Source organism: Centroberyx affinis, unplaced genomic scaffold (genome assembly GCF_046629955.1).
Source record: "Centroberyx affinis isolate AG114_WGS23_722 - 3 ecotype Tasmania unplaced genomic scaffold, CSIRO-AGI_Caff_v1 ptg001598l_1, whole genome shotgun sequence".
NCBI classification, from domain to species: domain Eukaryota; kingdom Metazoa; phylum Chordata; class Actinopteri; order Beryciformes; family Berycidae; genus Centroberyx; species Centroberyx affinis.
In genome coordinates, this window is record NW_027280044.1 from 159891 (window position 1) to 187466 (window position 27576).

The 27576-nt window shown below is 42.6% G+C and overlaps 1 protein-coding gene across 1 annotated transcript in view; it reads right to left on the reverse strand.

Annotated features, from left to right (window-relative positions):
* Positions 1 to 27246, reverse strand: part of LOC139651123 (voltage-dependent R-type calcium channel subunit alpha-1E) — a 63629-nt gene extending 36383 nt beyond the window's left edge. The window contains exons 1-5 of the mRNA XM_071527975.1: positions 26981 to 27246; positions 18971 to 19076; positions 18539 to 18678; positions 2754 to 2857; positions 1599 to 1757 (exon numbers count right to left, since the gene is read on the reverse strand). Coding sequence (XP_071384076.1) covers positions 1599 to 1757; positions 2754 to 2857; positions 18539 to 18678; positions 18971 to 19076; positions 26981 to 27246 — 775 coding nt within the window. The remainder of the gene's footprint in view (positions 1 to 1598; positions 1758 to 2753; positions 2858 to 18538; positions 18679 to 18970; positions 19077 to 26980) is intronic.
* Positions 27247 to 27576: the final 330 nt, after the last annotated feature.

The following is a 27576-nucleotide window of genomic DNA, read 5'->3' on the forward strand; positions in this document are numbered from 1 at the left end:
GGCAGCAAGATGTTCCTATGTAATCATTACAATAACCAGAGGTGGAAGGTAACTAAATACATTTACTCAACTACTGTACTTTGAGGTACCGGCACTTTACTTGAGTATGTCCATTTTGTGAGACTTCATACTTTTACTCCACTACATTTCAGAGGGAAATATTGGACTTTTTATCTGACGGCTGTAGTTACTAGTTACTTTGCAGAATAAGGTTTTACATGCACAACATATGAAAAGTTCATAAAATATCTTGCATTGTTAGAGTTTAAACTCCCTACTTTTACTTAAGTAAAGGATTTGAGTACTTTTTCCACCACTGGTAATAACACTGAGGCAACATCTCAGCCAGTGTTGCCCATCAGCGTTGCTCTAGAGTTGAACTGTTCGTCATTGCATTGCATTGTTGATGTAAATTCTCAGACAGTGCCTTCAGAAAAGCCTTGTCGGCAAAAGCCTTGAGACATTCAAGTGTCAGATATTAAGAATGAGATGGATTACCGACTAAACAAGTGAAGAAACCTCTCTGTTAAACAATGGGGGACCAGAGTTCCTCTGTGAATAGTAACCTGATCATTTAGTGACAGAGAGTCTGTGTTATCTTGCAGCCCATTCAACTTCAGCGTGATGGGAGCAGCTCAGAGGTTAATGACAACCGTGAATCTACAATGAGCCATTGTAGCATGCTGTATTGTTGGCTTTAATTATACAGGACAACGCTGCAGGTTTGGCTTGATCAAGTCTCCAGGTGCAGCCTGGAATGCTATTGTGTATGTGTGTGTGTATGTGTGTCTATGTGTGTATATGTGTGTGTGTGTGTGTGTGTGTGATTATGACAGTAGCCTTACCTGAAGAGCTGAACACACACCACACACACACACACACACACACACACACACACAGACAATTACACAACAATAACAACAGCAACAGTTTACACTCATTTTTGTGTCTGTGCTTTTATCACTGTTGTGGTTCCTTTCTACAAAGTATATAGTGCTCCCTCTTACTTTATCCACACAATCTGTGTGTGGAAGAGGTGTTTTCTGTTTTCAATTTTCTGTTTATGCAAATCAAGTTAAATAAACTCCACTTGGCCGAAGATGAAGACTATCAGAGAAATGGCAATCACAGGATGTAAGTATTGCCTGTCATAATGAATGGAGTGGTCTGGCACAAAATGATCATTGTGTGCATCTGTGTGTGTGTGTGGGCAAATGTGTAATATCAAATTCAGAAATGTTCCCTTTTATCATCATTACCGTCTTTCTAGGGCACTGTGACATAAGTAAGTAAGAAAGTAAATCTTTATGTATATAGCACCTTTCAAAACCGGAGTTACAAAGTACTTCACAGAAATATAACAGATTTTTTTTTTCCCGTTTCTGTCTTGTCTAAAATTCTGCTTAGCTTCAGTCTTTACTGGTAACATGAATTAATAGTCAAACTCAGGTATGTATACATGTATGTACTTAATGTATGGATGTACATGTGTGTATATACAGTATGTATATAGGCTGTGCATGTATTTAAGTATGCTTGTGGGTATATGGCAGCATGCCAGTGTGGTGCACTACACAAGTTATGAAGCATGTTTGTACCCAGTATTCCCAGCTGCGGGGTGCAGGTACTGTGCAGCCTGCCGCTGTAGAACTCCAGGCCGATGATGGCAAACATGAGGATGGCAAAGAAGAGCAGCAGGCCGATCTGCAGCAGAGGAACCATGGCCTTCATGATAGACTTCAGGACGATCTGCAGGCCTGGAGGGAAAGCGCACAGTGACCAACAGAGCTAACGTAAAAACAACAAAGCTCTATAAGATTCTGGTCATGATATTTGTTTGAATGATGTAACATCTCGCTACAGTGACTAAAAAAGTCAAATGAAAATAAATTTGTGGTAAAGAAAAATGTTTTGTAGACCCATTACTTCCACACGTATAAGATTAAATCTCTAAAGGTATTTCTCTCTTATGTCTACTGTACATCTAGGGTTAGACCGATATATTGAGCCGATATTTTTTTTTAGCCTTTTTTTTTTTTTCCTCAACAATATGTTTTTTAACAACAATAATAATAATAACCTTTATTTGTATAAAGGTTATTATTATCAATAAACAATATGTTTATTGAGTTTTCAACATATATTATAAAAGTAAAAGAAAAAAAAACATTATGTATGCATACTTACAAATACCCAATATTATAAAATATATACATGATACGATATTGGCCTTTTATTAGATATTGGATGTCAGTGTCTTCCACTTCCAATATGATGGAGGTGATGAAATTTGATTTTCTTTGCACATTTTATTTGTTTGTTTGTTTGTTTGTAAATGAATTCATGCAATAATGCATCTCAGAGTTTCATCTATGTAGCACTGAACAGGTGAGATGAATCACCCTGCCTTAAACAGCTCTAACCCACCTAAAAGAATTTCATTAGTCTGGCTTTCAGTGAAGAGTTGTAGTGTCCCATGATGGTCTAAAGGCTTTTCCACCCAGCCAAATATACATTTCTGGGGGATACACTGGATACTTGCACTTTTTTGAGCATGAAAATAGTCAAATTTAAAGATAGTGAATATTGGTGCAACATATCAACCATAGGCGGCTTCATCCAAAATGATTGGCCTTGGTATTCTTCAAAAACCCTTTCATCCCTCCTGCAGTTTCAGCAGAAGAAAACAACACTGCAGGGAGAACTGCCCACTCCTGCCATAAGATACTGAGCTGGTGGTGCGTAATACTCACTGGGAATGCCTGACACCAGTTTGAGGGGCCTCAGCACTCGTACTGCCCTCAGAGTCCTCAGGTCTACAGGAATGTTCATATGTGCCCCTGCTGTGGCCAGGATCCTACACACACACACACACACACACACACACACACACACACACACACAGGACAGAGAGACAGAAAAGAACCGCTATTGTTTTACAGATGCACACCTTGATTGAAACAGTATTCTATATGCTACACAAAGCTATGTTAAGACTCTCTCTTGCATGCACACACACACACACACACACACACACACACGCTAAGACACATGGCTGGAGGATGGCTGCAGTGGTTAGATACGGAGTGTGAGAACGTGAGGGTCTACACCAGCAGGCGGTGAAGACAGAGAGAGAGAGAGAAAACAACAGGCGTGCTTTTTGGGGCTTTTGGCTGTTTCCCTGTGTGTGGGAGGACGGCTGTGACAACTGCTATTTAGGAGGAGAACAAAGAAAGCAGCTCCATCAAGGGGAGGCAGGACACCCTTAGGCTGGAGAGACATGAAGCTCACAGACAAACACATGCGCAGACACGCACGTCGCGGACACACATCGACCCGACACACACACACACACACACACGCTCACACACCAAAACAAAAGTCCTTCAAAAAGTTCCATTTTTACTTTGTTTGTGTCTTTTCTCTCCCGTCTCTCCCCTCCCTCTAAACGCACCTCTGTGGCCTTCAGCCTCAGACTGATGGGAAAGAGAGAGAGAAACTCTGGTGACCTCCCTCCTCGCTTCCTCGTTAGTCCGCTCTCCCACCTTCCCCTTTCTCTCGCTTGATCTTGTTACTCCTCTCCTTTCCCCTCTCTATAAACACCTCTCTCTTTTTCCCTGTACACACCTTTCTCCCTCCACCTATCCTTCAACCTGCCTTCCTTGGGTCCTTTTACTCTCTTCCCTCTCGCTCATTTCTCGCCTTCCAGCTATAATTGCGCCTCTCTTTCTCTCTCCGACTCTCCATTTTTCTCCACTGACCTGAACACACATTTATCTCCTCTCAGCTGGATGCCTAGCGGGTGAAAGACAGAGATGGAGAAATATGGTAAAAAGAAGAAAGGCAGTGGAGGGAACTTTGTTGCCAAAGAGAGAAAGGAGCAGCTTTTTTTCTCTCAACCTTGAAGTCAGAGGTTCAAAAGATCCGCCGATTCTCGACTCCATAACTTCAACTTACGAACAGATACATCCAAAATAACTGCTCTTTCCATGAAATTGACTGACCAGGTGAATGCAGCTGAAAGCTATGATCCCTTATTGATTTCACCGATCAAATCCACTTCAATAATGAAGAGGAGACGTAGATGAAGGGGATGAAACAAATTAAATAACAATTTCTAAGGCGACTGAGACGTGGAATTGTGTAAAAAGGGTGCAGCTCAAATTTTACGAAGAGTGTATTTTGTATCCTCAGCGTACACATACAGCGATTTACATAAAGTGTTCCCATACCACCTTCACATAATTTGCTGTAAGATGATTTCATATTTGAGCAACACACAGCGGGAAGCACAGAAACACAGACCCAATTACATTCCTGTGGTAAAGTGGTGAGAATTAGTCACATCCGTAGTGTTGGGAGACATGGGGTGTCATCTGATTTAATTAAGAGATGATAGAGAGAGAGAGGGAGAGAGAGAGAGAGATTAAAATAGCTCACCATCATCCACACAAATATAGAAATGGAATTATCCTCCTGAGCCTCACATAGCCTCACACCTCTCTCTGGCTCTACCTCTTCCTTTTCGGATTTGCTCCCTCCCCTTTTCACCTCGGTCCCATCCCTTTTTCTCCACTCTTCTTCGCCCTACTTTATCTCTCTCCCTTCCCTCCCTCTCTCTCTCTTCTTCTTCCCTATCACTCTTTCTGCTCCCCCCCCGCCCACCTCTGTCATCTCATCCCCCTCTTCCTCCAGCTCTCCATCTTTCACCAAACCATTAGTCAGTCCTGGCTGCTCTTTAGTTGTTATGGAGACGAGGGGATGGAGGGTCTAAAAATGGCCTCCTCATTTAGTTCACCGTTAGTCAGTGGACATCCTGGTTTCTTTCTCGCCCCCTCTTTCCTTTCTCTCTCTCTCTCTCTCTCTGTATCGCTCTCTCTCTCTCACACACACACACACACACATACCCAGGTAAAACTGTTTTACATTACTCAACATGGAGGGTCAAGGCAAACCTTTGATATGTACAGGAAACCTGTGTTATTGTTGGAAAAGTACAGGGAGAAAAGTCAGGGGGTTTGACTGACAGCTGAATCCTGGAGGCCACTTTATGAGCGCTTTAATTGATGCCACAGACAACACACACCTACAGCTTCCTGGTATAACCACACGCTAAAATAGTCACCTTTAGTCACCGGGAGCTGTCAAAGCGTTACACATTTCACTGCAGCAAAACAGCTTCCCTCACCCTGCTCTTATCTGCAGGCATTATGTGAGATATCCACTGCAGTGAACTGAGCTTATCCCCTGGTCCGAGTTGTCAGCCTTGATAAGTGAGTAACATTGACATACCCTGCAGTAATGACAGCTCCCACTGCGTGACAAATCTGTCATGACAACCGCCATGCCATGATACTGATAACGTTGTGACTTATGCCCCGTGTCACTGTCAAGCAGCAAACTAATATGATGTGAGCGCACATCCACTATTATAAGAATATTAACTGTACAGCATGTGTTATTTAGACAGAGAAATCAGAATCAGATTACGCTATTTACCAAGTACAAGGAATGTAGTCTTGGTGATTTTGGTGCAGGAACATATTGACTCACATCATAACATAAGGAGCATATATATATGTATGAAAAACTATGGGTGCCCTTGTGCACAGCCATGCTACTCATCCAGGGTGCAGCTAGAGCGAACCTGAAGAAGCCACAATGCGAAACGCGTTGTTCGCCCCAATATTTTATATGAATTAAACTAAAAAAGTCGATTTGAACAATCCCGGTGTGCGCTGGATTACTTTGATCTTGAGCATATATATATGTTAGCTTACAGTGTGTAGGGACAACAGGATTCACATTCAGTGCAAGGAGACAGTACAAGATATACAATACACAGTAGACACACCATATATACACAGTCAGCATGTACAATCTAGCAGTCTGGCTTGCAGTAGGTTGCATCAGTAGCGGAGAGTCCAGCAGTGCAAAAAAAACAAAAAAAACAAACCATGCCATGGGATAGTAGTAGTGAGTTGCATGCAAATGGATGGTTCTGCATCAAGTGGTGGATGGATCTATTCCTGATAAAATGTAGTGTACAAAGATACTACCAGTACTGCAGGATTGAGTTTGCAACTCAAATAGATTTTAGGGGTAGCTTCATCCTTTTTAGGGGCAATTTTATTGAACTATGAAATAACACATTTACATTGTATATTGGCAACCAAACCCTCACATTTTTACCACTAAGATTTGTTTTAACTTCTTTCCCCCTGCTGGAAACTGGCAGCAGGCCTTACAGAAGAGGATGGTGCCATTTCCAACGCTCTCTGTCCCCAACCGCTTGATGGTTGTTTACGATATTGTTTTACTTTTTGTTGATGCATGGTCTGTGTGGGCTCCTACTGCTGGCTGCCTGGTGCCAACATTTCCTATAGTTTCAGGCTGCGTACTCAGTTGTTCTCTGATCAAAAAACGCTCTATTTTTCTCACCCAGAACGCACTGCAAAGAATCCTCTGGTTATAGGCTCACAGTGACTCAGAAGTCACATTCATGAGTGAATTTTTAACAACTCAAATAAAAATGTGAATGTGAAATTTATCCTTCAACTTTCAAGGGCAGTCTCGCCCCGAGGCAAAACTGTGTATATAGAGAATGTTGAATGCAATACTGTAATATGCACATTAAATAAATTCTTGAAAAAGAAAATTCAACTTGTCTCTTTCATTGATGATCTCAATGACTTTGTAAATGTTCGGAAATAGGCCAGGGAGGGAGGGAGTTGTGCATCTTCTCAAATACTGACTGAGCTATCCATGATGGTTGGAATAACAGATGTGAATTTTGCTTTAGAGTGTATTTGGCAGCAAGGTGACCTGGTGGCTAAACAGACCATCCTTCACCTGGACATTGAGTTTTCTTGTTTCTGAGGCATTCTAAGTTGATTTTAACAACAAAATCAAACTTTTGAATATTGATTTTCACCATCTATCTGTTTTGTATATATGCTCAAGGAGGAAGACATTGCATCAGACCCTGTCCTCGAACAGCCGCTTCTTGCCACACAATACATACTCAAGATTTCCTCCAAGGTTTTGAACGGATCGCGTTCGGACCCAAGATCTTGCAGCTACACTGGACTAGTCTGATCTTATATTTCCCCTTTAAGACGACCTCTGAATTCTGCAGGACAGTAAAATTCAAGGAATGCTCTGGGGGCTGCAGTACAGTGGGTGGTGTGTGTGTGTGTGTGTGTGTGTGTGTGTGTGTGTGTGTGCGCGAGCAGCGGATTGTCTTGACTGAGTGAGGAATTGTGTTGAGGAACTCCTACACTGCGCTGCTCTGGTTGGTTTAGTTGATATAAGCCTCTCTGCCTCCCACAGTGTGCTCTCTCATTTTTTACTCCCCCTTCTCATCTCTCCCTCTTGCTCTCTCTCACTCTCTCTCTCTCTCTGTCTCTCTCTCTCACACACACACACACACACACACATATACCCACACTGAACCCCCTACGTTCAAGTTGTTATGCAAGATGAAAAGTCAGTGCCCCATATATCAATATACTGAGTCTAAGATACTGGTCCGGCTTTATGTGTATCAGTTATCTAAGTGTTAGCCTGCATATTGGTTTATGTGTCAGTTAACTAAATGTTTGCTCTTTGGCCAGAATGAATAATTTATTTGGGTAAATGATTTATTAGCCATCTGTTGGAAGAGAGAGAGGCATAGGGAGAGAGAGGCATAGGGAGAGAGAGAGAGAGAGAGAGAGAAAGAGAGAGAGAGAGAGAGAGAGAGAGAGAGAGAGAGAGAGAGAGAGAGAGATGTTAATCCAGTACAGTGCAGAAATGAGTTGTTGGCACACCAACTCTTTCTAGGTCACAAAAGTTCAGATACAACACATATAACCAAGAAAATTAAGATAACCATGTTGCGTAATATAATAACTAAGAGTCCTACATAATGCCCTCACACAGGGACGGTAAAAAGACTGCTTGAGTTAAAGGTTTAGAAAATAAACAATTGCTCAATCCAAAGGCATGATGAATAAAAATCTTCAAGCACCCTTCTTTATCAAAATGAAACATATTTAAAGCATCTTAAGGCAGGTAGTAAGGTGTCCATGATTGACCTGAGCTTGCTGGATTGATACTGGACTACTGGCTTTTGAGCATTCATAACAAATTTAGACTTTGCACTCGCATACCAACAATGTGAAATGAATTGTACTTTTGGTTGTGTACATTACTGTATGTTGTTTGTCTGTGACATTTTATGCTCCTTTTTTGGCCAGATCTCTCTTGAAAAAAAAAAATTCATTCACTAATCTTTAATAGCGTTCTAACAACTAGATTAAAGATAGAATCAAAGGCCTATGCGTTTTGGCTCAGAGGGTTCATTTTTTCTCTCCTGTGGACAATGAAAGCCAATGCAACACGCTGCTTGCTGGCAGTGATGCAACTCTGATGACTACAGCGCTCAAGGGGCTGCCTCAGCATCGCCGCTATAATGACAATGAAACACGCTGGTGCCAGAAAACATTTGAATACATTTGTGATTCTGTGTTACATTTTACCCTTTATCTGTTGCCTTTATTGTTAACATTTTATGTTTTCCAAAAAATTGCCAAGTGTATCATTGCCCTATGCAAATGGCACACTAAAAAAATCTGATTGGAGTATTAGAGTAGGGTGATCATTAATTTCATTTAGAAATATTTGCCGATGCCAGTTGGTGGTTGATTGATTGGAACGTCTCTTGATTGTCTAACCACCTCCTGCAGAGCTAAAAGGAGATTTTCCTATAGGTCAGGGTCTCTGATAGTAAAAATATCTATATGTAATTCAGATATGGATTCAGGCTCTAGGCTTGGCAATGTGATGTAAATGGTTCTCCAATCCCAAATAGTTTAACCCAATGTGTGTCATGAGTGTAAGAGCTAGTCTGGAGCAAAGGGAGATTTATTTTTGCTATGTCAGGTACTAACCTTGCTGTACCTCAACAGTCTGAATGCAAATCCACTGTAGATGTTTTTTTTTTCTCTCTAGTGATTTGGCACATTTATCCAAACTAAGGTCCATGCTCTCAACAGTTACCACAGCCATCCAAACTCTTAATAAATACGTTTTCATACATTTTGTAAAAAGTACAAAACTACACACATATATTTTTTTTAAAACACTAAACAGAAATTCTATACAAGTTTCACATTTCGTTTCAGTTTGCCACTGTGTCACATTAACAGGCCATGTGCTCAATATCTATCATATTGATGTCAGCAGGATTAGTAAAGCATACAGCACACAATACACACAATGTTAACTGCTACATTTTTCACGCAGCAGTCAATTCATTATGTGTAAAAGAAGTCATCTGAAGTATAAGGAGGCCTCTGTAAGTGTGTGTATTGATTTTCAGTGTGAGTCATGAAATTAATCTGGACAGATGTGCCAGATCACTTGAGAAAAACTAATCAATTCATTGACCAATGAATCTCAGTTTCCCTTGGAATGATTTCAAAGCTTCATGTGAACCAAAAATAATACAATGGTCAAATTTTAAAGAGGCATTTGTGTAGTTTCACACCAAATTATATAGTTAAGCTCAGGACATACAGTGTGTACAGCTTTTACCAAACATGTCTGCTCTGCTGTAATTTCTGAGTGACATAATGTGCTACTTTCTGGCCACCACTGTGGAAAATGAAGTGACCTACGGCCCTTATCAGAAAATTAAATCGTGCATTGACTGGTTTGGAAAGAACAGACTTAGGAAACAATCCCAATAAAGGAAGAGTCATTGCACTGGATGACCGCAGAACAACATCTTCAGCCACTGATAATTCAGCATGCCGGACTTCGCTAACCATGATGCATCCCACAGTCGGCTTCAAGAGCTAATTCAAACAAGAGCTAATTCAAACAAGAGCTTATTCTAACAAGAGTTAACTGTAACGACTGCAGTCTCTTGACTCTCTCTCTTTGGTGCGGTTAACAGCCTTCCCCTCTGGATACTCATCCATTCAATCTAGCTGCTTGTCAGAGGGACTTGGTCCAATAATACTCAATATCCGTGGCCTGTAACCAGCTAAGGAGAGAATTAGCGGATATCATAATGAAAGCGAAAAAACAATTTCTCCAAAATGGGTCTGCTTGAAACTCCCCTGGACAATTTAATTTAATCACTATGCATTCCGGAGAAAGTACGGTTTTAATGTAACAGCAGCACATCTTCACTTTCTTTCTCTTGCCAACAACACTGTGGGGAGGCTGTGCTAATCAGAAGGGATTTTAGATGCGACAGATATTGATGGTTCTTAGCAGACATCTCATGCTGGTTATTTGACTGATTGAGAGGAAACCACAAAGCTAACACTAACAGCCATACAATTCCTGCAGCCCCCCCATTGTTTCCAATCCAGCACCAATATAAACTCAGTAAAAAGTAGTTTGGGCTGTGATGAAGCTATTTTAGAATCATATGTTATCTTCCTGAATTTATGTGTAACAACAATTGCGAGTACAACCCATACATCACACAATGCTCTCCACAGTTTAAGGCATAGCATCTCAGGGAAACGCACTGAAACACATCGGCTAAAATAAGACGCGCCAAATCCAATACAGTGTGTGTCAGTCAGTCTCTCTCCCTGTGGACTGAATGAGGTTTTTACCACTTGGGTCAAGGTGACGGAGCGCAGCCTGCCAGTGTCAACACCTGCTGTGCCTCTGTCTCCGTCTCTATCTACAGACATGTAATTTCATTCTGAACTGAGATACGACAATATTTTAAGCTGTGGAGAGACTGTTGGCCCCTGTAACTCCCTTAGCCGGTCTTTTACCAGAGCCTTTACAAGAGCAAATGTCAAACTGGAAACTAACTGATATGTTATGAAACTGCCTGCTTTTATCAATCAATAATTCCACTGAATAATGTATTTATTTTCCCCAGATATGGCGCCATATTGAGACAGACATTCTTAAGAAAAGGCAACATGCCTGAAATAATTCTGAATTCAATTTAAAAACCAAAATTGCCAATTGACAAATGGGAACGTTTCCGATGTTTTTCAGCATGGAGGAGTATTATCTATTACCCTCTTGCAGGTTTGATGACTCAGAATTTCACTAGTAACTAAATTGAATTCAGTTTGACTCGAGGTCCCCCCAGCATCAGGACCGCTTTCATCTGAATGTAGCACCTAATCTTCTCAGATCAGGTACTAGACTAGACTGCATAAAGCCTCTTTACAATGGCTAGAAGGGGGGGGAGAGAGAGAGAGAGAGAGAGAGAGAGAGAGAGAGAGAGAGAGAGAGAGAGAGAGAGAGAGAGGGGGGGGGGGGGGGGGGACTGGGCAGAGAAAGAAATATAGAGAGCTTGTTTGACTGTCAAGTACTTCAACACCATCATCACTATTCACCAAATTGATTCAGAATCACAGTTAAAACACCTCTTTTACTCTGCTCAGGGTATGTCATTTGAATGTCACTAACTATACCCTCTCTCTTTCTCCCTCTCTCTATCTCTCTCTCACTCTCTTCATCTTTTTCTCTTACATATTCATGTTTTCAGTTTGTGAGGCCTGCATACTCCTCTTGCACCCAGAGCTCCCTTGATTTGTAAAACAGGAGCTTGTTAAAAATGAAAAAATGTGTCTCTCACACTCTGACTCTCTCTTTCTGTCTCTCTCTCTCTCTCTCACTCACACACACACACACACACACAAAGAGCATGTGCATATGTACATTCCCTATCATCTCCTTTTCATTCTAAATCAAACAGATTTTAACATCTCTGGATGTAGTTGTAGCTCCAGTGGAAGACTCAGACAAATCTCTCCTGGTCCAGGCTAATTGTAGAGATATTGACCAGGGAAGCAGCAGGACTGGAGCCAGTGACAGCCTGACCTGGGGCGGGGTCCTCAGTCGCCACGGTAACCGCTCAGGGGGACACATAGACCCCTGCTGTGTCCAAACTCATCAATAGATCAGACAACAGATGGATAATTAGATTGGATAGGACAGGTCTGTCTGTGTATATATATATATGTATATGTGTGTGTGTGTGTGTGTGTGTATGCATGTGTGTGTGTGTGTGTGTGTGTGTGTATGCGTGTGTGTGTGTGTATGCATGTGTGTGTGTGTGTGTGTGTGTGTGCATGTCCTTGCTTATAACCAGTCAGTCCTAACAGGTGTAGGACTGCCAAGCAGACAGAAGGTGTTATTGGCTGGCACAACACTGAAAGACATGCAGTAGTGGCACATTTGGTTCACACACATGAATGCACACACACACACACACACACACACACACATACATACATACAGACACACGCACCCTTCTCTCAGATGGTGGTTGGGGTGAGTCAGGTACAGCGTGGTTGAGTCAGGCAGTGTGACAGTAGGAACACGCCCTGACAACATCTGAGATAATAATAGTGTGAGAACAGTACAACTCAACATCAGCAACACTGGCTTAGCTGGAGGAAAGGAGAGGAAAGGGAAGGGAAGGAATGCAAAAGAAAGAAGGAAAGGAAAGGAAAGCAATGGAAAGGAATGCAAAAGAAAGGAGAAGGAAAAGAAAGAAAGGAAAAGAAAGGAGAAGGAAAAGAAAGGAGAAAGAAAAGAAGGAAAGGAAAGGAAAGGAAAGGAAAGGAAAGGAAAGGAAAGGAAAGGAAAGGAAAGGAAAGGAAACGAAAGGAAAGGGAGAGAAAAGAAAGGGAAGGACAGGAAAGGAGAATGAAAGGAGAGGGAAAGGAGAAGGAAAAGAAGGAAGGAAAAGAAAGGAAAGGAAATGAAAGGAAGAGAAAAGAAAGGAAATGAAAGGAAGAGGACAGAAAGGAAGAGAAAGGACAGTATAGGTAAGGAAAGAAAGAGAAAAGCAAGGAAAGCAAATGAAAGGAACAGAAAGGAGAGGAAACAAAAGGAAGAGACAGGAAAGGAAGAGAAAGGAAGGAGAAGAGAGGAGAGCAGAGGTTTAGAGAGAATAGAAAAGTAGCCCAAAGAAAAGAAAAAGAAAACAGAAACTAAGTGAAAAGTGTCATATAACAGAGAAACAGGACAGTGTGAAGCTCCTGTTAGCGCTCTCTCTCTCTCTCCTGTTCCTCCTAGCTAGCAGTAGTGACAAGTATAAATAGCCTGGTTTTGACACCCAGAGAGGACTAACGACTGATGACTGAGGGCTCTGGCATCTGTCTGTTCACACACACTGCCACTCTCTCTCTTTATTACCACTGGAGGCCTGCAAGGTCTCAGACAAAGCCACCAATCCACATGATTTTAGCCACATGAGGAAAAATGAAATATCTATCTAAATAACTTCAAAAATGTAACACCTGCTCTGACAAAATGATTGAACGCAAAAAATGAAAAGAAAGGATATTACTGTTTAAATGACACAAAATCATGGAAATCCTTTGTAAACTTGAGCCAATGTTTTTTCATAGGATTTTGGAATAAAAATATTCAAAATTTCTCAGCGTCTGTCAGGCTGTTGGCAGGTTCCAGCAAATTAAATGTAATATTAGAATAACATTTTTAGACCAATTTTTGTTGCAAAACAATGGAAAGAGGCCAGAATATCAGAATAAAGGTCTGCATCATTTCTAGAAAAGCAACACACTAAGAAGATAATTGATTTAAAGTGTATTTAAGGCCTTAAATAATTACTCTAATTACATTGAATACATTTTAAGACATTTTATGGACCTGCACACACCCTGTCTTTTCTATTTTATGCTGAAGTGATGAAGCTTGATTGCCAGACAAATTTCTCAAATTTGAGACGCTAAAGATCTTCTGAACTTCTCTAAGAAGCATTTCCTTGATCATCTCTCACTCCCTTAGAACAAGTCCCACAGAAATCTTAATTTATCTGCCAGATCAAAGCCTCGCCTAGGCACCTCCTCCTCCCGGCATCCTTTTCTCTCCTCTACGCTTTTGTCATCTCTTCTCCTTCAGATCTTTTCTCCCCAATCTCCTCTCTCAGCAGGTTCCTCTCCTCTCCTCCATCCCCGTCTCTCTGCATCTCCCTCCTTCGCTCTCCCCGTCCTGCATGTCTTTCCTCTCACTTCGCCTACTCAATGCCTCTTCTCTTTTTGCTCTTCTGGTTTTGAATTTACATTTCAGGCATTGAGCTGGCTCTCTTACAATGGATGCAACAGTAGAATAAGCTTACATTTCTAGATCACCAACTTTTCAAGGAACCAAGGAGGACAAAGGTCAAAGCCACAACAGACATTCCTGAGTATCTAAAGTGCAGAGCAAAGAAACAGCCATCTCCTCATCTTTACTCTCCTCCAGTCCCTCTGAGCCGGCTCCATCTCTCCTCCCCTCTCTCCTATCCCCCCTGAGCGTCTGGCACATCGCGGTGACACAAGCCCATGGTGGGCGTCACCCTCTGCCAAGTGTTGCCAGTCTAATGGAGGGCTTGCCAGCTAACGGGACTGCCAAGGTGCCAATTAGTACCATTACGCATGGAGGCACCCTTCTCATCTCCTCCCATTCTATCCTGTGTCTCTACTCTTTTTTCCTCTCCGCTCTCTTCTTCATCTTCTCTCCACTTTCTTCCCTGGTTATCATCTCCTCTCCTCTGTTCCCCTCTCACTCTCCCTCACAGCTTATCATTCTGCTAGCATGGGGAACCGGCTGGGGAAGCTTGCATGATCAGACTAAGACCTGAGATTACCCAAAGACCCTCTTATTTGCATTTAGATCACTACAGTCCACAGCCACACGATAACAGCCTTTAAGGAAAAGCAGCAAGTGCCAATCCGTTTATTCATACCTCCCTCCCACTCGCTCTCTCTGTGTAATACGGGGCATCTTGAAACACCAAGGCAGCGTGCTGAGGTAATCACGGCCTCCAGCGTCGACGCCGTTCGCAAATGCTTCCATAATTACGCATGTTCACACATAACGTCGAGTTGAGTGAGTCAGGGGGATCCACTGCAGAAGGGTTCACATGCACAATAGTCTGAGTTAACAGTCATGTGTTATGCCTCCACAGGCAAGATTTTCTACAATACAGTCGAATTAGCCGGGGTTCCCGCCTGCGGGAGTCGCACTCCAGCGTAGACCACCTCAAATAACGACTCACATCACGGCAGTCATGTGAAAAGCTGGCAACTCTTTTCCCCTATATTATATATTTAACATATTTATTAGATTTCAAAGTTTACATGGTTCTCTGCGCCTAAGCCAAGTTTCATAGCCTGAGGACTCATTAAACATTCAGAACACATTCTGTAATTTCAAAAATGCATCACTGGCTGTAAGGAAATCTCTTTTTTCGTTCCTGAAAAGTTTACAATTTACAAGGTTTTCATTCAACAGCAGTAATTTGCTATTTAGTGCAAAGCATGTTACAGTGTCTTGACTGCATATATATTTATATAGGTGGCCCAGTGGGAATCAGACAGTTCATCCTGGCAGTGTTAAGTGCAATTTTAAGACCACAGACTGTGTGCCGTTATCACACAGATGTGTTTGGCTGTTGGCTAGTAAACACAAACAGTTTAGACTACAGTTAATACATCCAGGCAGATCCAATACATTTCATTTGAAATGTTTGTTAAAGCACTGTACCAGGTGTTAGACTTAAATACAAATTTCTTATCCAATATTGGACTATGGTTGCCTAGTAATACACATAATACCACAAATATAAGAATTGTCCCTTATTCCTTTGTATAAAGACGAAAATGAGACAAACTAAAGACTATAGACTAATAAAATATGCTTGTAGACTGTGTCTGTTGCTTATTTGCTGTCTGTGACCCTTCCTGTCTGCAAAGGTCTGTTAATTACTGACTGATAGACAGCGCCGGTGACTCATCTAATATTACCAGCAGATCTCATAATCTTCACTCACTCCCTAATAAGGTTGCAAACCTCGGGCGATGGCCTATGAGTGAGCGTATGTGTGTGTATCTGTACGTGTGTGAAGGGTCTGTGTATGTGTGTGTGTGTGTGTGTGTTTGAGAGAGAGCGAGAGAGAAAGAGCAAGAGAGCGAGAGAACATTTTCATTAATTCATCTTTGCTGTGGCCAGAATGATAATTTAGAAAGGGGTCTATCTACAGCTCACTTCATCATGCTGAATATTAATAAAATGAGACCTGCAAGGCAATTACATCCAGATAGAGAACGTCTCATCCCGAAATCACAATGAGGCTCTAATTCAATCCAGATAAGGGAAGAATAAATGCTTTGGCTGTTTACCGGCTGTTTGGCGGGCATGTCTAGAGATTCCTTCATATTACTACGACTGATGGAAAATGGGTTCTGTGAATTGCAGAGAAAATTACGGTTTGTGTTTCTCACATCTGTCATTTGAAAATACCAAATAATGCAGATGCATTTAGATTGCCTAATTTTGGGAGAGTCACGTAGAGAAGCACACGCTGACCACTGTCCCAGAAGATGGCAAACACATGAATAAGGATTGCCCAGTCTATACACACAACTCACTGTAAAGTAAAGTCTGATTACAGCATCTATCATCCATGGGAAAAGTAAGACTAGCAGGCCTCTCTGTCTCTCTCTGCCTCTCTATCTCCCTCTCTCTCTCTCTCTCTCCCCCTTCAGAAAGGTGAGATTAGAACAATCCATTAGCATCCAGTGTGTCTGTCTCGCTGTGTTTTAATTAAGCTTCTAAATTTGGTCCTAGTAGCTCGCCGTGGGGCTGAGCGTCTTCGCCGCTGTCACACGTCAAATGATCAACAGGCTGAGGAGGCTGGGGGCGACTGACCGCACACTTCCCTACTGTCTTCCACAACACTTCTCCTTATGTCACTCCTCCTTACACCCTTTCTCTCCCCCTCCTCCCTCCCTCTCCCTCCTCCTCTCTCTGACGAAGTGCTGGGTAGCGTTCAGAGCCAAGCTCGGCTCATCAATAATGGAACAGCCAGAATCATGTAGAATTCTCTAAGAACCTGTCTGACACCCTTTGTACTTTTTGCGCTATGGATTTATTAATATTTCATCCGCGTGTGTGTGTGTGGGTGTGTGTATGAGTGTGAAGTGTGTGAGGTATCAAGGTTAATCGACTGTTTCATCAAGCTCCTCCTTTAAAACCATAAACATTTCCTCTTTCTGCTCTGACAGTGAGTCACTTTACCTCTCTTGAAAAGGCAACTGCTATAAAATGCCCTTTAAATGTAACACCTTTCCCTCACAGAATAGATAAACTGGTATGAGCCCCCCTGGGCCTTTAACTGCCACATAATTCATGTATTGTAAGTATACAGAATGAGATGATGGATTATGGGAAAGCACAAGCTGTAACCACCACAACAGTCTACAGCTGCTGTTGGCATCACTTCACTGCTTCTGTGTTCAGTTTGGTCCAACATTGTGTTCAGGTAGCAACAGGTTGCACTTAAGCCTCAAGTTCTGCTACACTAGCCTGAATCTCTCCAATGACTCTGAGGAAATGAATTAAGTAAATTAAGGAAAATAAATCCAGCATTTGCAAGTGGAGAGGGTGAGTTTAACACATTGATTTCCAAAACTACTGTATGTTAGCAAAACCTGTTAACACACTATGTGAATGTACATGTAAATTGATGTTTTAAGTGGTATCTGATGCATGAGGATTCAGTATCACACCCTGATCTTCATCTTATTCTTCTCCATACAGGAAATAAAACACAAATACAACCCTACTGGGGTCAGTCAGGCCGTTACTTAGGGTGCATTCACATCAAGCATGTTTGGAGCGGTTTATCTGAACTTTGGAACAGGTGTGAACGATGCCATTTGAACTTGGGTGCAGACCAAATAACCGCACCAAGACTGTCTTAAAATGTGGGTCTCTGTCCTCTTCCAAGCGAACTGCAGGAAATTATTCCAAAATGCAAGGTTTTATCGGTATAAGGAGATGGATATTGAAATCTGATAGCCTGCAGTTACTCATGCTTGAAAAGCCTAGCAGTACAAAATGAACCGAGGGAAAACCTGGAGTCATGATGAGGTGAAATGAACACATTTCCCAGCAGTACCTAAGTATGCAAGCTACAAGTGACAGGGACTAGTATCAGATTTAATTTCCCCTCCAGCACCAACACCTCTAACCTGTTGAGATTACAGGTTACCAAAACTCTGTGCAATAAACGAGCTACTTGTGAGTCCATGTGTGTTTTACAAGCCCTGGTTCGCTTGTAATTTGGCAGTGTGAACCTAAATGAACCAAATACAAAAATACAACAAAGCAAACTTTTCCACTGTGATTCGGACCAAAGAAAAAAACTGTAGGTGTGATCCACATTCAATTAAGACCAACAAACAACAAGGAACTTCATCTCAAGCAATGCGAAGCAAGGTATTGGCCAAACTTGAGCGACCAGACCAACAACAGTGAAAAAACAGTGAGCTGTGTGTCCAAGAAGCCTGTAAACATTTGAAAAGCCACAACCTCAATTTTTTACCTGAATGTGGCCCAGTAACATCAGGTGTTTTGAATACACTGCATCTCACACACCAACCACTCCTATCAACTGATAATACTAATCCCTCTTCACAGATCTGCATCCAAATACCGTACAGTATAAACACACACACACACACGCACACACACACTCAGCTGCACTCACCCACTGAGGACCACTATGAAGTCCATGACGTTCCATCCGTTCCTGAGGTAGGAGCCTTTATGGAATACAAACCCCAGGGCGATGATCTTTATCCCCGCCTCAAAACAGAACATCCCTATGAAGTAGGGCTCCGTCTTTTCCTGTTGGTGCAAAGCGAGAGAAAAGTCAGATAGGCAGACTGATTTTTAACAACAACAACTCAAATTGAAAGACTGTGTGCATGCGACTGTGTGTCATGGTTGGGGTCAGTTTTGAAATCTTTTGCCATAAAACGGTTCTTTGTTTATTTCTGAGCATGAAGGCTCCATCATAATTATATGAATTGCAGTTTTGATTGATTTGAGTGACTTGAAAGCAGATTGTGAAGTGTGTGTGTTTGTGTGTGCGTGTGCGTGTGGGTGTTGTGTGTGTGTGTATGTGTGTGTGTCTCACCAGTCTCTTAGACATGGGTGTTTTGTCCTCTCCAGGCAGGTGCTGCTCCAGAGCCAAGACGATGCAGTTGGCGATGATGGTGGCAAGGATCATGTACTCAAACGGAGTGGAGGACCAAGGTTAAGGAGCTTACCAAACTTTTAAGTGACAGTTTGAAAGGAAAAGAGATATACACCAAACAGAAATACTGTGCGTTAATAAGTCTTTTGTGACATGAGGGATCCTCTTTGAGCACTTTTCTAGATCCAAATCAAACACAAAAACAATGCAGTCTATTAATCAGAGGATGCCAGTAGCTGTCTGAAAATGTGTGTGGAGTAAAAATGACACTAGGAATGTTATTATACTTTCTATAGGGCACAGAAAGTTTGCTCTCAATTCACCAACTGACAACATCGATGCCACTGGCAAGCTGTCAGGATGAATCTGCAGCATGTACTGTATGTATTCTGTCTCGTTATAGGCTAGTAGAGCTGTGGAAACATGCAATGCAGAGGAAATGGTAGGAAGCAGTAAATCCTCTCCTCTCCTCTCCTCTCCTCTCCTCTGCTATACACATTCAATTGATCATAACTGCCATTTTACAATATATGTTGCTTTTTCACGCCAAATCACACGGGTTCAGGATAGGACAGAATTCTTTTAGTTAATTTAATCAAAGCCACCAGCACTGCAACTTCATTATAATATAATGTAAGTAGAGATAAACAGACAAACATTGATTCCTCTGTATGAAACAGCATTAACCTGGCATGTTATAAGCCTGGGGGCCAGAGACTCATCCAGACAGTGCCTCTACCTTATCTGAGGACAGCTGGAACAGACAGGGACACACACACACACACACACACACACACACACACACACACACACACACACACAGGCAATCGAAGGCTTATCGAAGAGGGATGAGTGGTTGGGCCAGAAACCTGATCCTACAAATAGGGTCACTCTTACTACAAGCTTCCCAGCCTGCACCAGCAGACCTCTGCCGGTTGACGGTTCAACTCAAGCAGCTCTGAGGTTGAGCTAAGCCAGCAATGTGCTCTTTATCTAATGTGGTGCGTGGGCTGTGCTCTTTCTCCTGGTTATGTGCAGAAGAGGTAGGAAGCAAGGGAGCTTAAATCTGCAGAGTGGAGAGAGGGAGAAATAAGGGAGAAGAACGAAACGGTAAACAGAGCGATGAGGGGGAAAAAAGGGTGATCAGTGAAGGAGAAGAAGAAGGTTATATAGAGAGAGACGGGGGAGCTTGAGAAATAGGTGGGTTGGAAGGAGGCAATGAGAGTGAATAAGAGTGACGGCAGCGGACAGCGGACAGATCGATGTTGTGCTGGCAGCTGTACCTAGCAGGGTTATCCAGGGACATGTGAGCGATGAGAAGCTAAATAAACAGAGCAAATACAATCTGACTCCCACCAGCCTTCAGGGATTCTAGCTCGAACCTGGGCTGCGCCACACATTGACTCAGTGCTTGCAAGACAATCACTGAATTGTTCAAAACCACAGCAGCCATCAGCATCTAGTAGATGATGAGAGATTACAAAGAGCAACGTACTACATAATATCTGTCTCAGTCTGGGTGCTCATGGGTTTGTTTTTCTCTTTTTAAGAAGTGGATCTTCTGATTCACTCCCCTACAATCACCAGCAAGGCTTTAGCCACAGTGAGAGCTCTCAGCGGCAGCCAGCCAGCCACACCCCGCATTCCCTCAAACACACTCAACAAACAAGAGGAGGGGGAGAGGAGACGGGAGGAGAGACGGGGAGGTAAGGAGGGGAAGAAAAGAGAGAAGATGAAGACAGAAGGAGCGAGGAGAGAGGTATCCACGGCAACGGGCTTCTCTCCCAGCCAAAAGTCAATGCCACAAGATGGTTACCGGGCAGCTGAACTATCTCTGGCTCCCATGTATCTATGGCTCCATACACACACACACACACACACACACATGCACACACATGCACACACATGCACACGCACACCCACACACACAGAAGCTGATACACACACTTAGGCTACGGCTCAATGCTGTATCTGAGGCTAATTTAGAGCACAACATGAGGGACCTTGGCCAGTGTTTTAATCTCACTCAGATGAATGAAGTTGTCAACTGAACAAGGACTTGCCAAAGGCCTGTTTTTTTTTAACTTTATCCTGGATTAAATTGCGCAGTCATTTCCAAGAACATGATCAAAAAAAGTAAAAATGATGTCTATACCATAAATACATTGAGTAATGACAGGAATTTGTTTTCAAACATATATCTCTGCATAACAAACTTAAATGAGACCCCAGGTGTGAATCTGCTGTCTGTGCCAAATCATGAGAAAGCATAAATGGGGGAACAACAGCCCAAAATAAAACAAGGTGTCAGGTTGGCAGATTGGGCAAAGAGGGTGCCAAGAAATAGATGGGTTGATAGTTTGATCCCCAGCAACAACGGTGTCTGAAGCTGCTTAAGTGCCCCTCAGCAAGTGCACATAACCTGTTGCTCCAAGGACTGATGGTGAAAATTAGCAAACATTGTCTAAAATGCATTGATAAACCCTGTAGCCGTTGCCACCATAGGATGGTCGCATGCCCCATAATATAATTTTATATTTGCAAACACAAACTAATACATACAGTACATATACATATACTGTACATATAAATACACACAGGCTGCTCAACAGAACACACAGATCTCTGATGTAAAATTTCATGACTTTTTCATAACTTTCTATCACTCACTTTCCAAGTCGGCACACTTCCAAAGATTTTGTTCCTTCCTGTTTTGTTGTTTTTCAGCTCATAAAAGTTCTATAGGGGTAAAGAGTCTTGTTTCTACAACTGCTGTGGAGAAGCTGCTATACAGTGTGTACAAACCACCAGCTAATGCAGTGAATGTGAGAAACACGTTGTAAAATACATTCTGGTAAATTCCTGACCGATTTGTAAAATTCAGTGATATTCCCTTACTTCCCCAGAGAATGAATAAAATTCCCTGACTTTCCCTGACTGGAACACATCTCCCAAAATCCCATGAAACCCCATGAAATTCCATGTCCAGTGGGAAGTCTGTTCACAGTACTTCACCCCACTCAACAAGTGTCTTTAACCAAAACCAACCTATCGGTCTCGCTGCTGCGTGACGTCACGGATCGTCAGCCAGCCTCGGTAAGGAGGCGTCTCGTGAGGAACGCTGTGAGTCACAGTGACGATGGCGCTCTGCCTCGACTCTCAAACATGCGTGTAAAAATAGACACAGAGATGGAGCGTGATGCGGTGTGCATCTGTGAACACGCCGAAGCCCAGATTGGATTCAAGCCCCATGTTATTATTATTACACAGGGGTGAAAATCAAAATGAATCACAGGCATCTGAGCCTAGCTTATTGGAAGTCTGTGAGTCGGCTGCAGCGTGTGTGTGTGTGTGTGTGTGTGTGTGTGTGTGTGTGTGTGTTTGTTTGTTATGCAGAGTACAGAGGGCAGGATTATATATACAAACATAGAGGAAATTCAGGGGTGTACTCTCCAGTTGGAGTGATACAAAGTAGTAAACTGACGATAAGGCAAATTCATTATATTTAATTATATTTAAGGCTGGGGAAAGAATAAAAAATTAAAAGGACAAAATAGAAAATGTGACGGTGACTTTTAGTACATTTCTGAGGATACAGGTATGTTTTCTGGTTCAGGAGAGATGACATTATTATAATATATAAGCTCTTTTGCATGTACAAATGTAGGCAATGTTTTAGTGCAAGATTAAGTCAGTGTGCTATTCACTGACAATGAAGCCGCCCATGGCCCTACACCTGCATGACATCAGGGTTACTGAGCTCTCTGGCTTAGGTATGATTGGACATGAATATTGTAATGACTCTACTGTTATATCCCCCCAAAATAACACCCTGGATTCTTAAACTGAGCGGTATTTCTCTTCCTTTGTGTATCTATAGGCAACAAAGCTGACCATAGCTTTGTAACTGAGGGGCTAATTAAAATATGTGTCATAAAATGTGTAAACAACTGAACAACACTAGACTGAACTGGAGCAAACAGTGTCTAAAAGCTACCTTGCAACAAATACGTCCGATACAGTCCAGAGCTCGACTGGCTCTCGGTCCTGAATCTACTTTCAGGTCCACTCTACCTCCATCTGAGCCTCCAGCCTGAACCAGGCAGTTAATCCTGAGGATGAATGTGGCCATAGCTCAGTCAGTCCTATTCACACACGACAGCCCTCCGACTAACCCGTGTCAGCTCCGAGCCATAGCCTGAAATGATTGTTTTGTTCTTATACACACCTCTAGGTCAGGAAATATAGAGGCAGGTGGATATACAGCTGTTCTACTGCCAGCAGTCTTGATGGACCGTGAGAAGAAGGGCGTTAAGAATGGTGGGACATTCCTCAAGTCTGATGTTTTGTGGATTGAGAATATGAACTTTCTGTCAGCAGATTGTTGGATTGAAGAACAATGCATGCCTAGCAAAGTGCATGGCAAAATGTCTGATAATAACATAATAAGAGTCAAGGACTTGGCTATTTATACTAGTGCCATATTCTTCAACTAGTGTCACCTTAAAACTCTAGGTAGCACCCAACAAAGCAGGGAAAAGCATAAGGACATTCTTCTCTAATTTGAAATGAATGAGAGTTGTGTTTCCAAAATAAACCTGAAAAAAAAGAAAAACCACACCCCTGTCTAATGTCTGAAATGACTGGAAAATAATGGCTACCAGCGGCCATGTCTTACTCACACATGGTTATTTCCGCATGCACCGATGAAACAAACTCTATTAAATCCAACAATCAATTATTTAGAGGTGTACCTTCTCACTGGGAAACTTCCCGCTGCGGGGGCCTCCCAGTAGGGATCAGACAGGAGGAGCAGCTGCCAGCCTCTCCAGGCCCGCAGCACTCAACTTGGGCCATGTGCTTCATTAGCCCTGCCTCTTCCCTGCCAGCCCCCGACCGGCCTCGCATCGACTGCCGCCGCAGGTAGGCTGCCAGGCAGAACTCACACATACGGGCGCGGACACAATCACCCCTCACGGCCACATCCACACGCTCATGCACTCGGAAGCCCACACACACCACTGAGGCTCCCATGTTACGCGCGGGCCACGGAAGCCTCTAGATAATTCCTGCATTGATCAACCGCTGTTAATTGAACACTCAGAAAGAAAGAGCCACTTATGGCAGGGTGACAGCGGCACATTGTGCTCTAAACACAAGGCTGACCTTTAGGAGATGTCGTGCTGAGATTGTGCGTGTGTGTGTGTGTGTGTGTGTGTGCGCGTGCTTGAGTGTGTGTGCATGTGAGGCGAGGGTGCTTGATTGTCTGATTGTGTTGGTGCTCTTATGTATATGTGAGGACTAAGATAATAGAGCAGTGTGAATACCAGTTTTCTCCATGTGTATTTGTATGCAAATGTATGCATGGATACAGTATGTGTATGTGCATCCGTATGTAGGAAATGTGTATGTACTGTATACATGGATGCGCGTACTCCTGTAGATGTTGTGTTTGAATCTTCACACCTCAAACATGATCCACATGCATTTTAGCGAGCCTCTCCTCACAGAAAGAGCGGATATTGACCAGAAGCTCAACCACCTGCTCAGCATCACTCCCTTCAAAACCACAATAGGAAACAATATGAAATAAGATGACTCAGTGACTAATGGCTTGATATAATACTATACGACACAGCAATCAGACATCATTACATATAATGCCTGTTAATGTCTGTTAATCAGATACAGTTGAGCTCATTAGATGTAATGGGACACTCCCTCCACAACAACACATTAACATGAAGGTTATTTAGTCTGGCCGCTTTCCTTCTGGTCACGGACAGACTTCAGTTCGGGGATGTTGCTAAATAAATAATATTCTGATTTAAAGCCATTTCTTGTCATATACTTTTTCCATAGAGTATAATTCATTAATAAATACGGTCTAAAACTAGAATTCTGTTGTGTGTCATTTCTAAGGTAAAAGTGCCTGTACTAACATTATTAGAAATATCCCAACCGCTGGAGGGCGCAAATGTCTGTAACGCTACACCCAACGCAAACACACCTCAACCTTTTTTTCCCAACACATTTTCACCCACTTTCTATTTTTAATCACTTCAATGAACGTGTAAACCCAAAGAAAACAACAATAGACTCTGGTGAACAATAGAAGCATGCCCATTCTATTTGCTGGGTTATTAAAGTCAGCAGGCCAGTCAGTCAGTCAGGAAGCTGCTGAATGGAGCTGAACAATAGCGGTGGAGAGGCCACACCTGGCCGAGACACCTGGTGAGCTGCACTACAGCAGCACAAAGACACCACCAATGGACATTTAACATGTGGTTCTCCTCAACAACAGGCTGAGGAAACCAGAGTTTTCCCTTTTCAGTCCCTTTTCAATAACAGACGAGTGAGTCATTGGGTTTTGGCAAGTGGCCAAGTAATCATGAATGTAACAGCAAAAACTTAATAAAAGTGTTATGTAATACGGATTTGGATAATGCCACTCTCTGGTTCATTGACAGTGTTTGGGCAGATAGTGACAGCTAAATTTTAGTATTGCAACTTTCATGAGTCAGGAGGTTGGATCCTGAAAATGAGTTTGAATCTACCATTCAATTATCTACATTACTCACTGGGAGAGACAGTGATCATACTAGCTACAGCAGCGCTACATAGCCTCCTGTTGACAGAAAAGACAAACCGCCATACATAAGAATAGAGAATGGCCTGTGTGTCAGTCTAATCCACTTTCCACTGACGACTCCTCCCCTATGAATTTCTGTTTATCTCTATGCAGCTACAGTCATACACTGCAGAAGATTTACATCAATATTATTTTATTAACTGTAAACTATTTGTTTGTAAGAGAGTGCCTTCTGTATTGAACCTCATATATCTTGTCCATTAGGTCGTGCTTCTTTGGTGAAGTAAGGCAGGGCCAACCATCATGGCTTAAAACATCATTGTTCTATTCTATTCTATTCTATTCTATTCTATTCTATTCTATTCTGTTCTATCTTATTAAATGTGTTCTCTGCTGTTAGCAGGTAAATCTTTCAAAACTGAAGAGTGAGTGTTGATTTTAACAGTTTTTTAAGATTATCTGTGGTGGCCATAGGGAATATGAGACATAACCAACAATTATTCAAGATAAGGCAAGTCAGTCATGAATCCATGACTTCACACTGGCCAGTCTGAGTCATCTCAGTACTATGTGGCCGTGACTCCTGTCATTACATTCAGCCGGTGGGATTAAAACACTGAAATGTGTTTGATCAATCAATCAATCACACACAGACACAGCAGAATCACAGAGCCGCAAGAAACAATTCAACCGAATTCAACCGTGAATGAGGCTGAACTCAAAACAAAACACTGATGACACTCTATAAGCTCTTTGGACCTCTCTCTCTTTGTGTGTGTGTGTGTGTGTGTGTGTGTGTGTGTGTGTGTGTGAAGGGGCGGGTGGTGGGGGTTATGAGGGAAGTTACAGCCAGGATTTTGAATTTCCCTTTCTCATGTGTGTTTGTGTGTGTGTGTGTTTGTGGGTGTGTGTGCTGTCCATGGTGCTGAATTTGCTTCAATAGCGCACAGGGAAACATACGTATGGCAACAGTGGAAAAGGGCATTTGCCTGTTCGAAAACGTAACTGTTTTCTTGTTGCCAGGGATGTAGCTAGTGGAGGGTAAACCCACCTAATCTCTTTTTATTTGCTAAATACAGTTTAGCCTCCTTTTTAGGCTGGCAGAAATCTTAATCAAGTAAATTCATAGCTGTATATCAGAGTATATCAAGTAGTATCCAACTGATGTAAGTTTTATGAGTTATGCTTTTCTGGAAATATGATTAATTTGGGTTTCTATTGGTGGTTGTTTGTTGATCACCAGCTGGCGTTTACCCACCTTTTAATTTCTCTCCTACGTGCCTGTTTGCGCCTCTTGGTGAGTGTTAACGTGTATCACACCTTACCCACTTCATTTCCACCATAAGCAGAAAGGATATGGCCACTCTATGATTTTCTTGGCGTACTTCCTGACCACGTTGTCCTCCCCGAAGATGAAGAGGGACCTGTTGACGGTGAAGCAGTTCTGCCTCACGGGGATGGGGTTGTACAGGGCCATGGTGCGGGCACGCTGCGCTTTGGTCTGCTTGAAGGCTGGGGAGATGCCACCTGTGGATACGGCCGCCCCATCCCGGTTGCGGTTGCGCTCGGAACCCCCATCCCCAGAGCTCAACAAGCCCGGGACGTCGTCTCCGAACCGGGCCATTCTGCCAAAAGCAAACCAAAACGGGAGAGAAGAGAGAGTCAGGGAGGGAAAGGAGGTTATGTTCTCCTAGAAAGCAGGGCGCGGTGCGGCGCTCGGTCTGACAGCGGTGGAGGGGGGAGATCTTGACCAGCTTTAGTCCATCAGTAGGCTAATTTTATTCACAAAAACATCGTGTCCAGTGTTCTAACACTTCAGTTAAAAACCTTCACGGCTTTCTGTCCGGTGTGTCACGTCTTCGCTCCAGCGAGGAGCCCAGACAAAGCAACACGTCGTTTTTCCCCCTCAAGTGCGCTCTGCGTAAAACAGGACACCGATCCAAAAATAATTCAA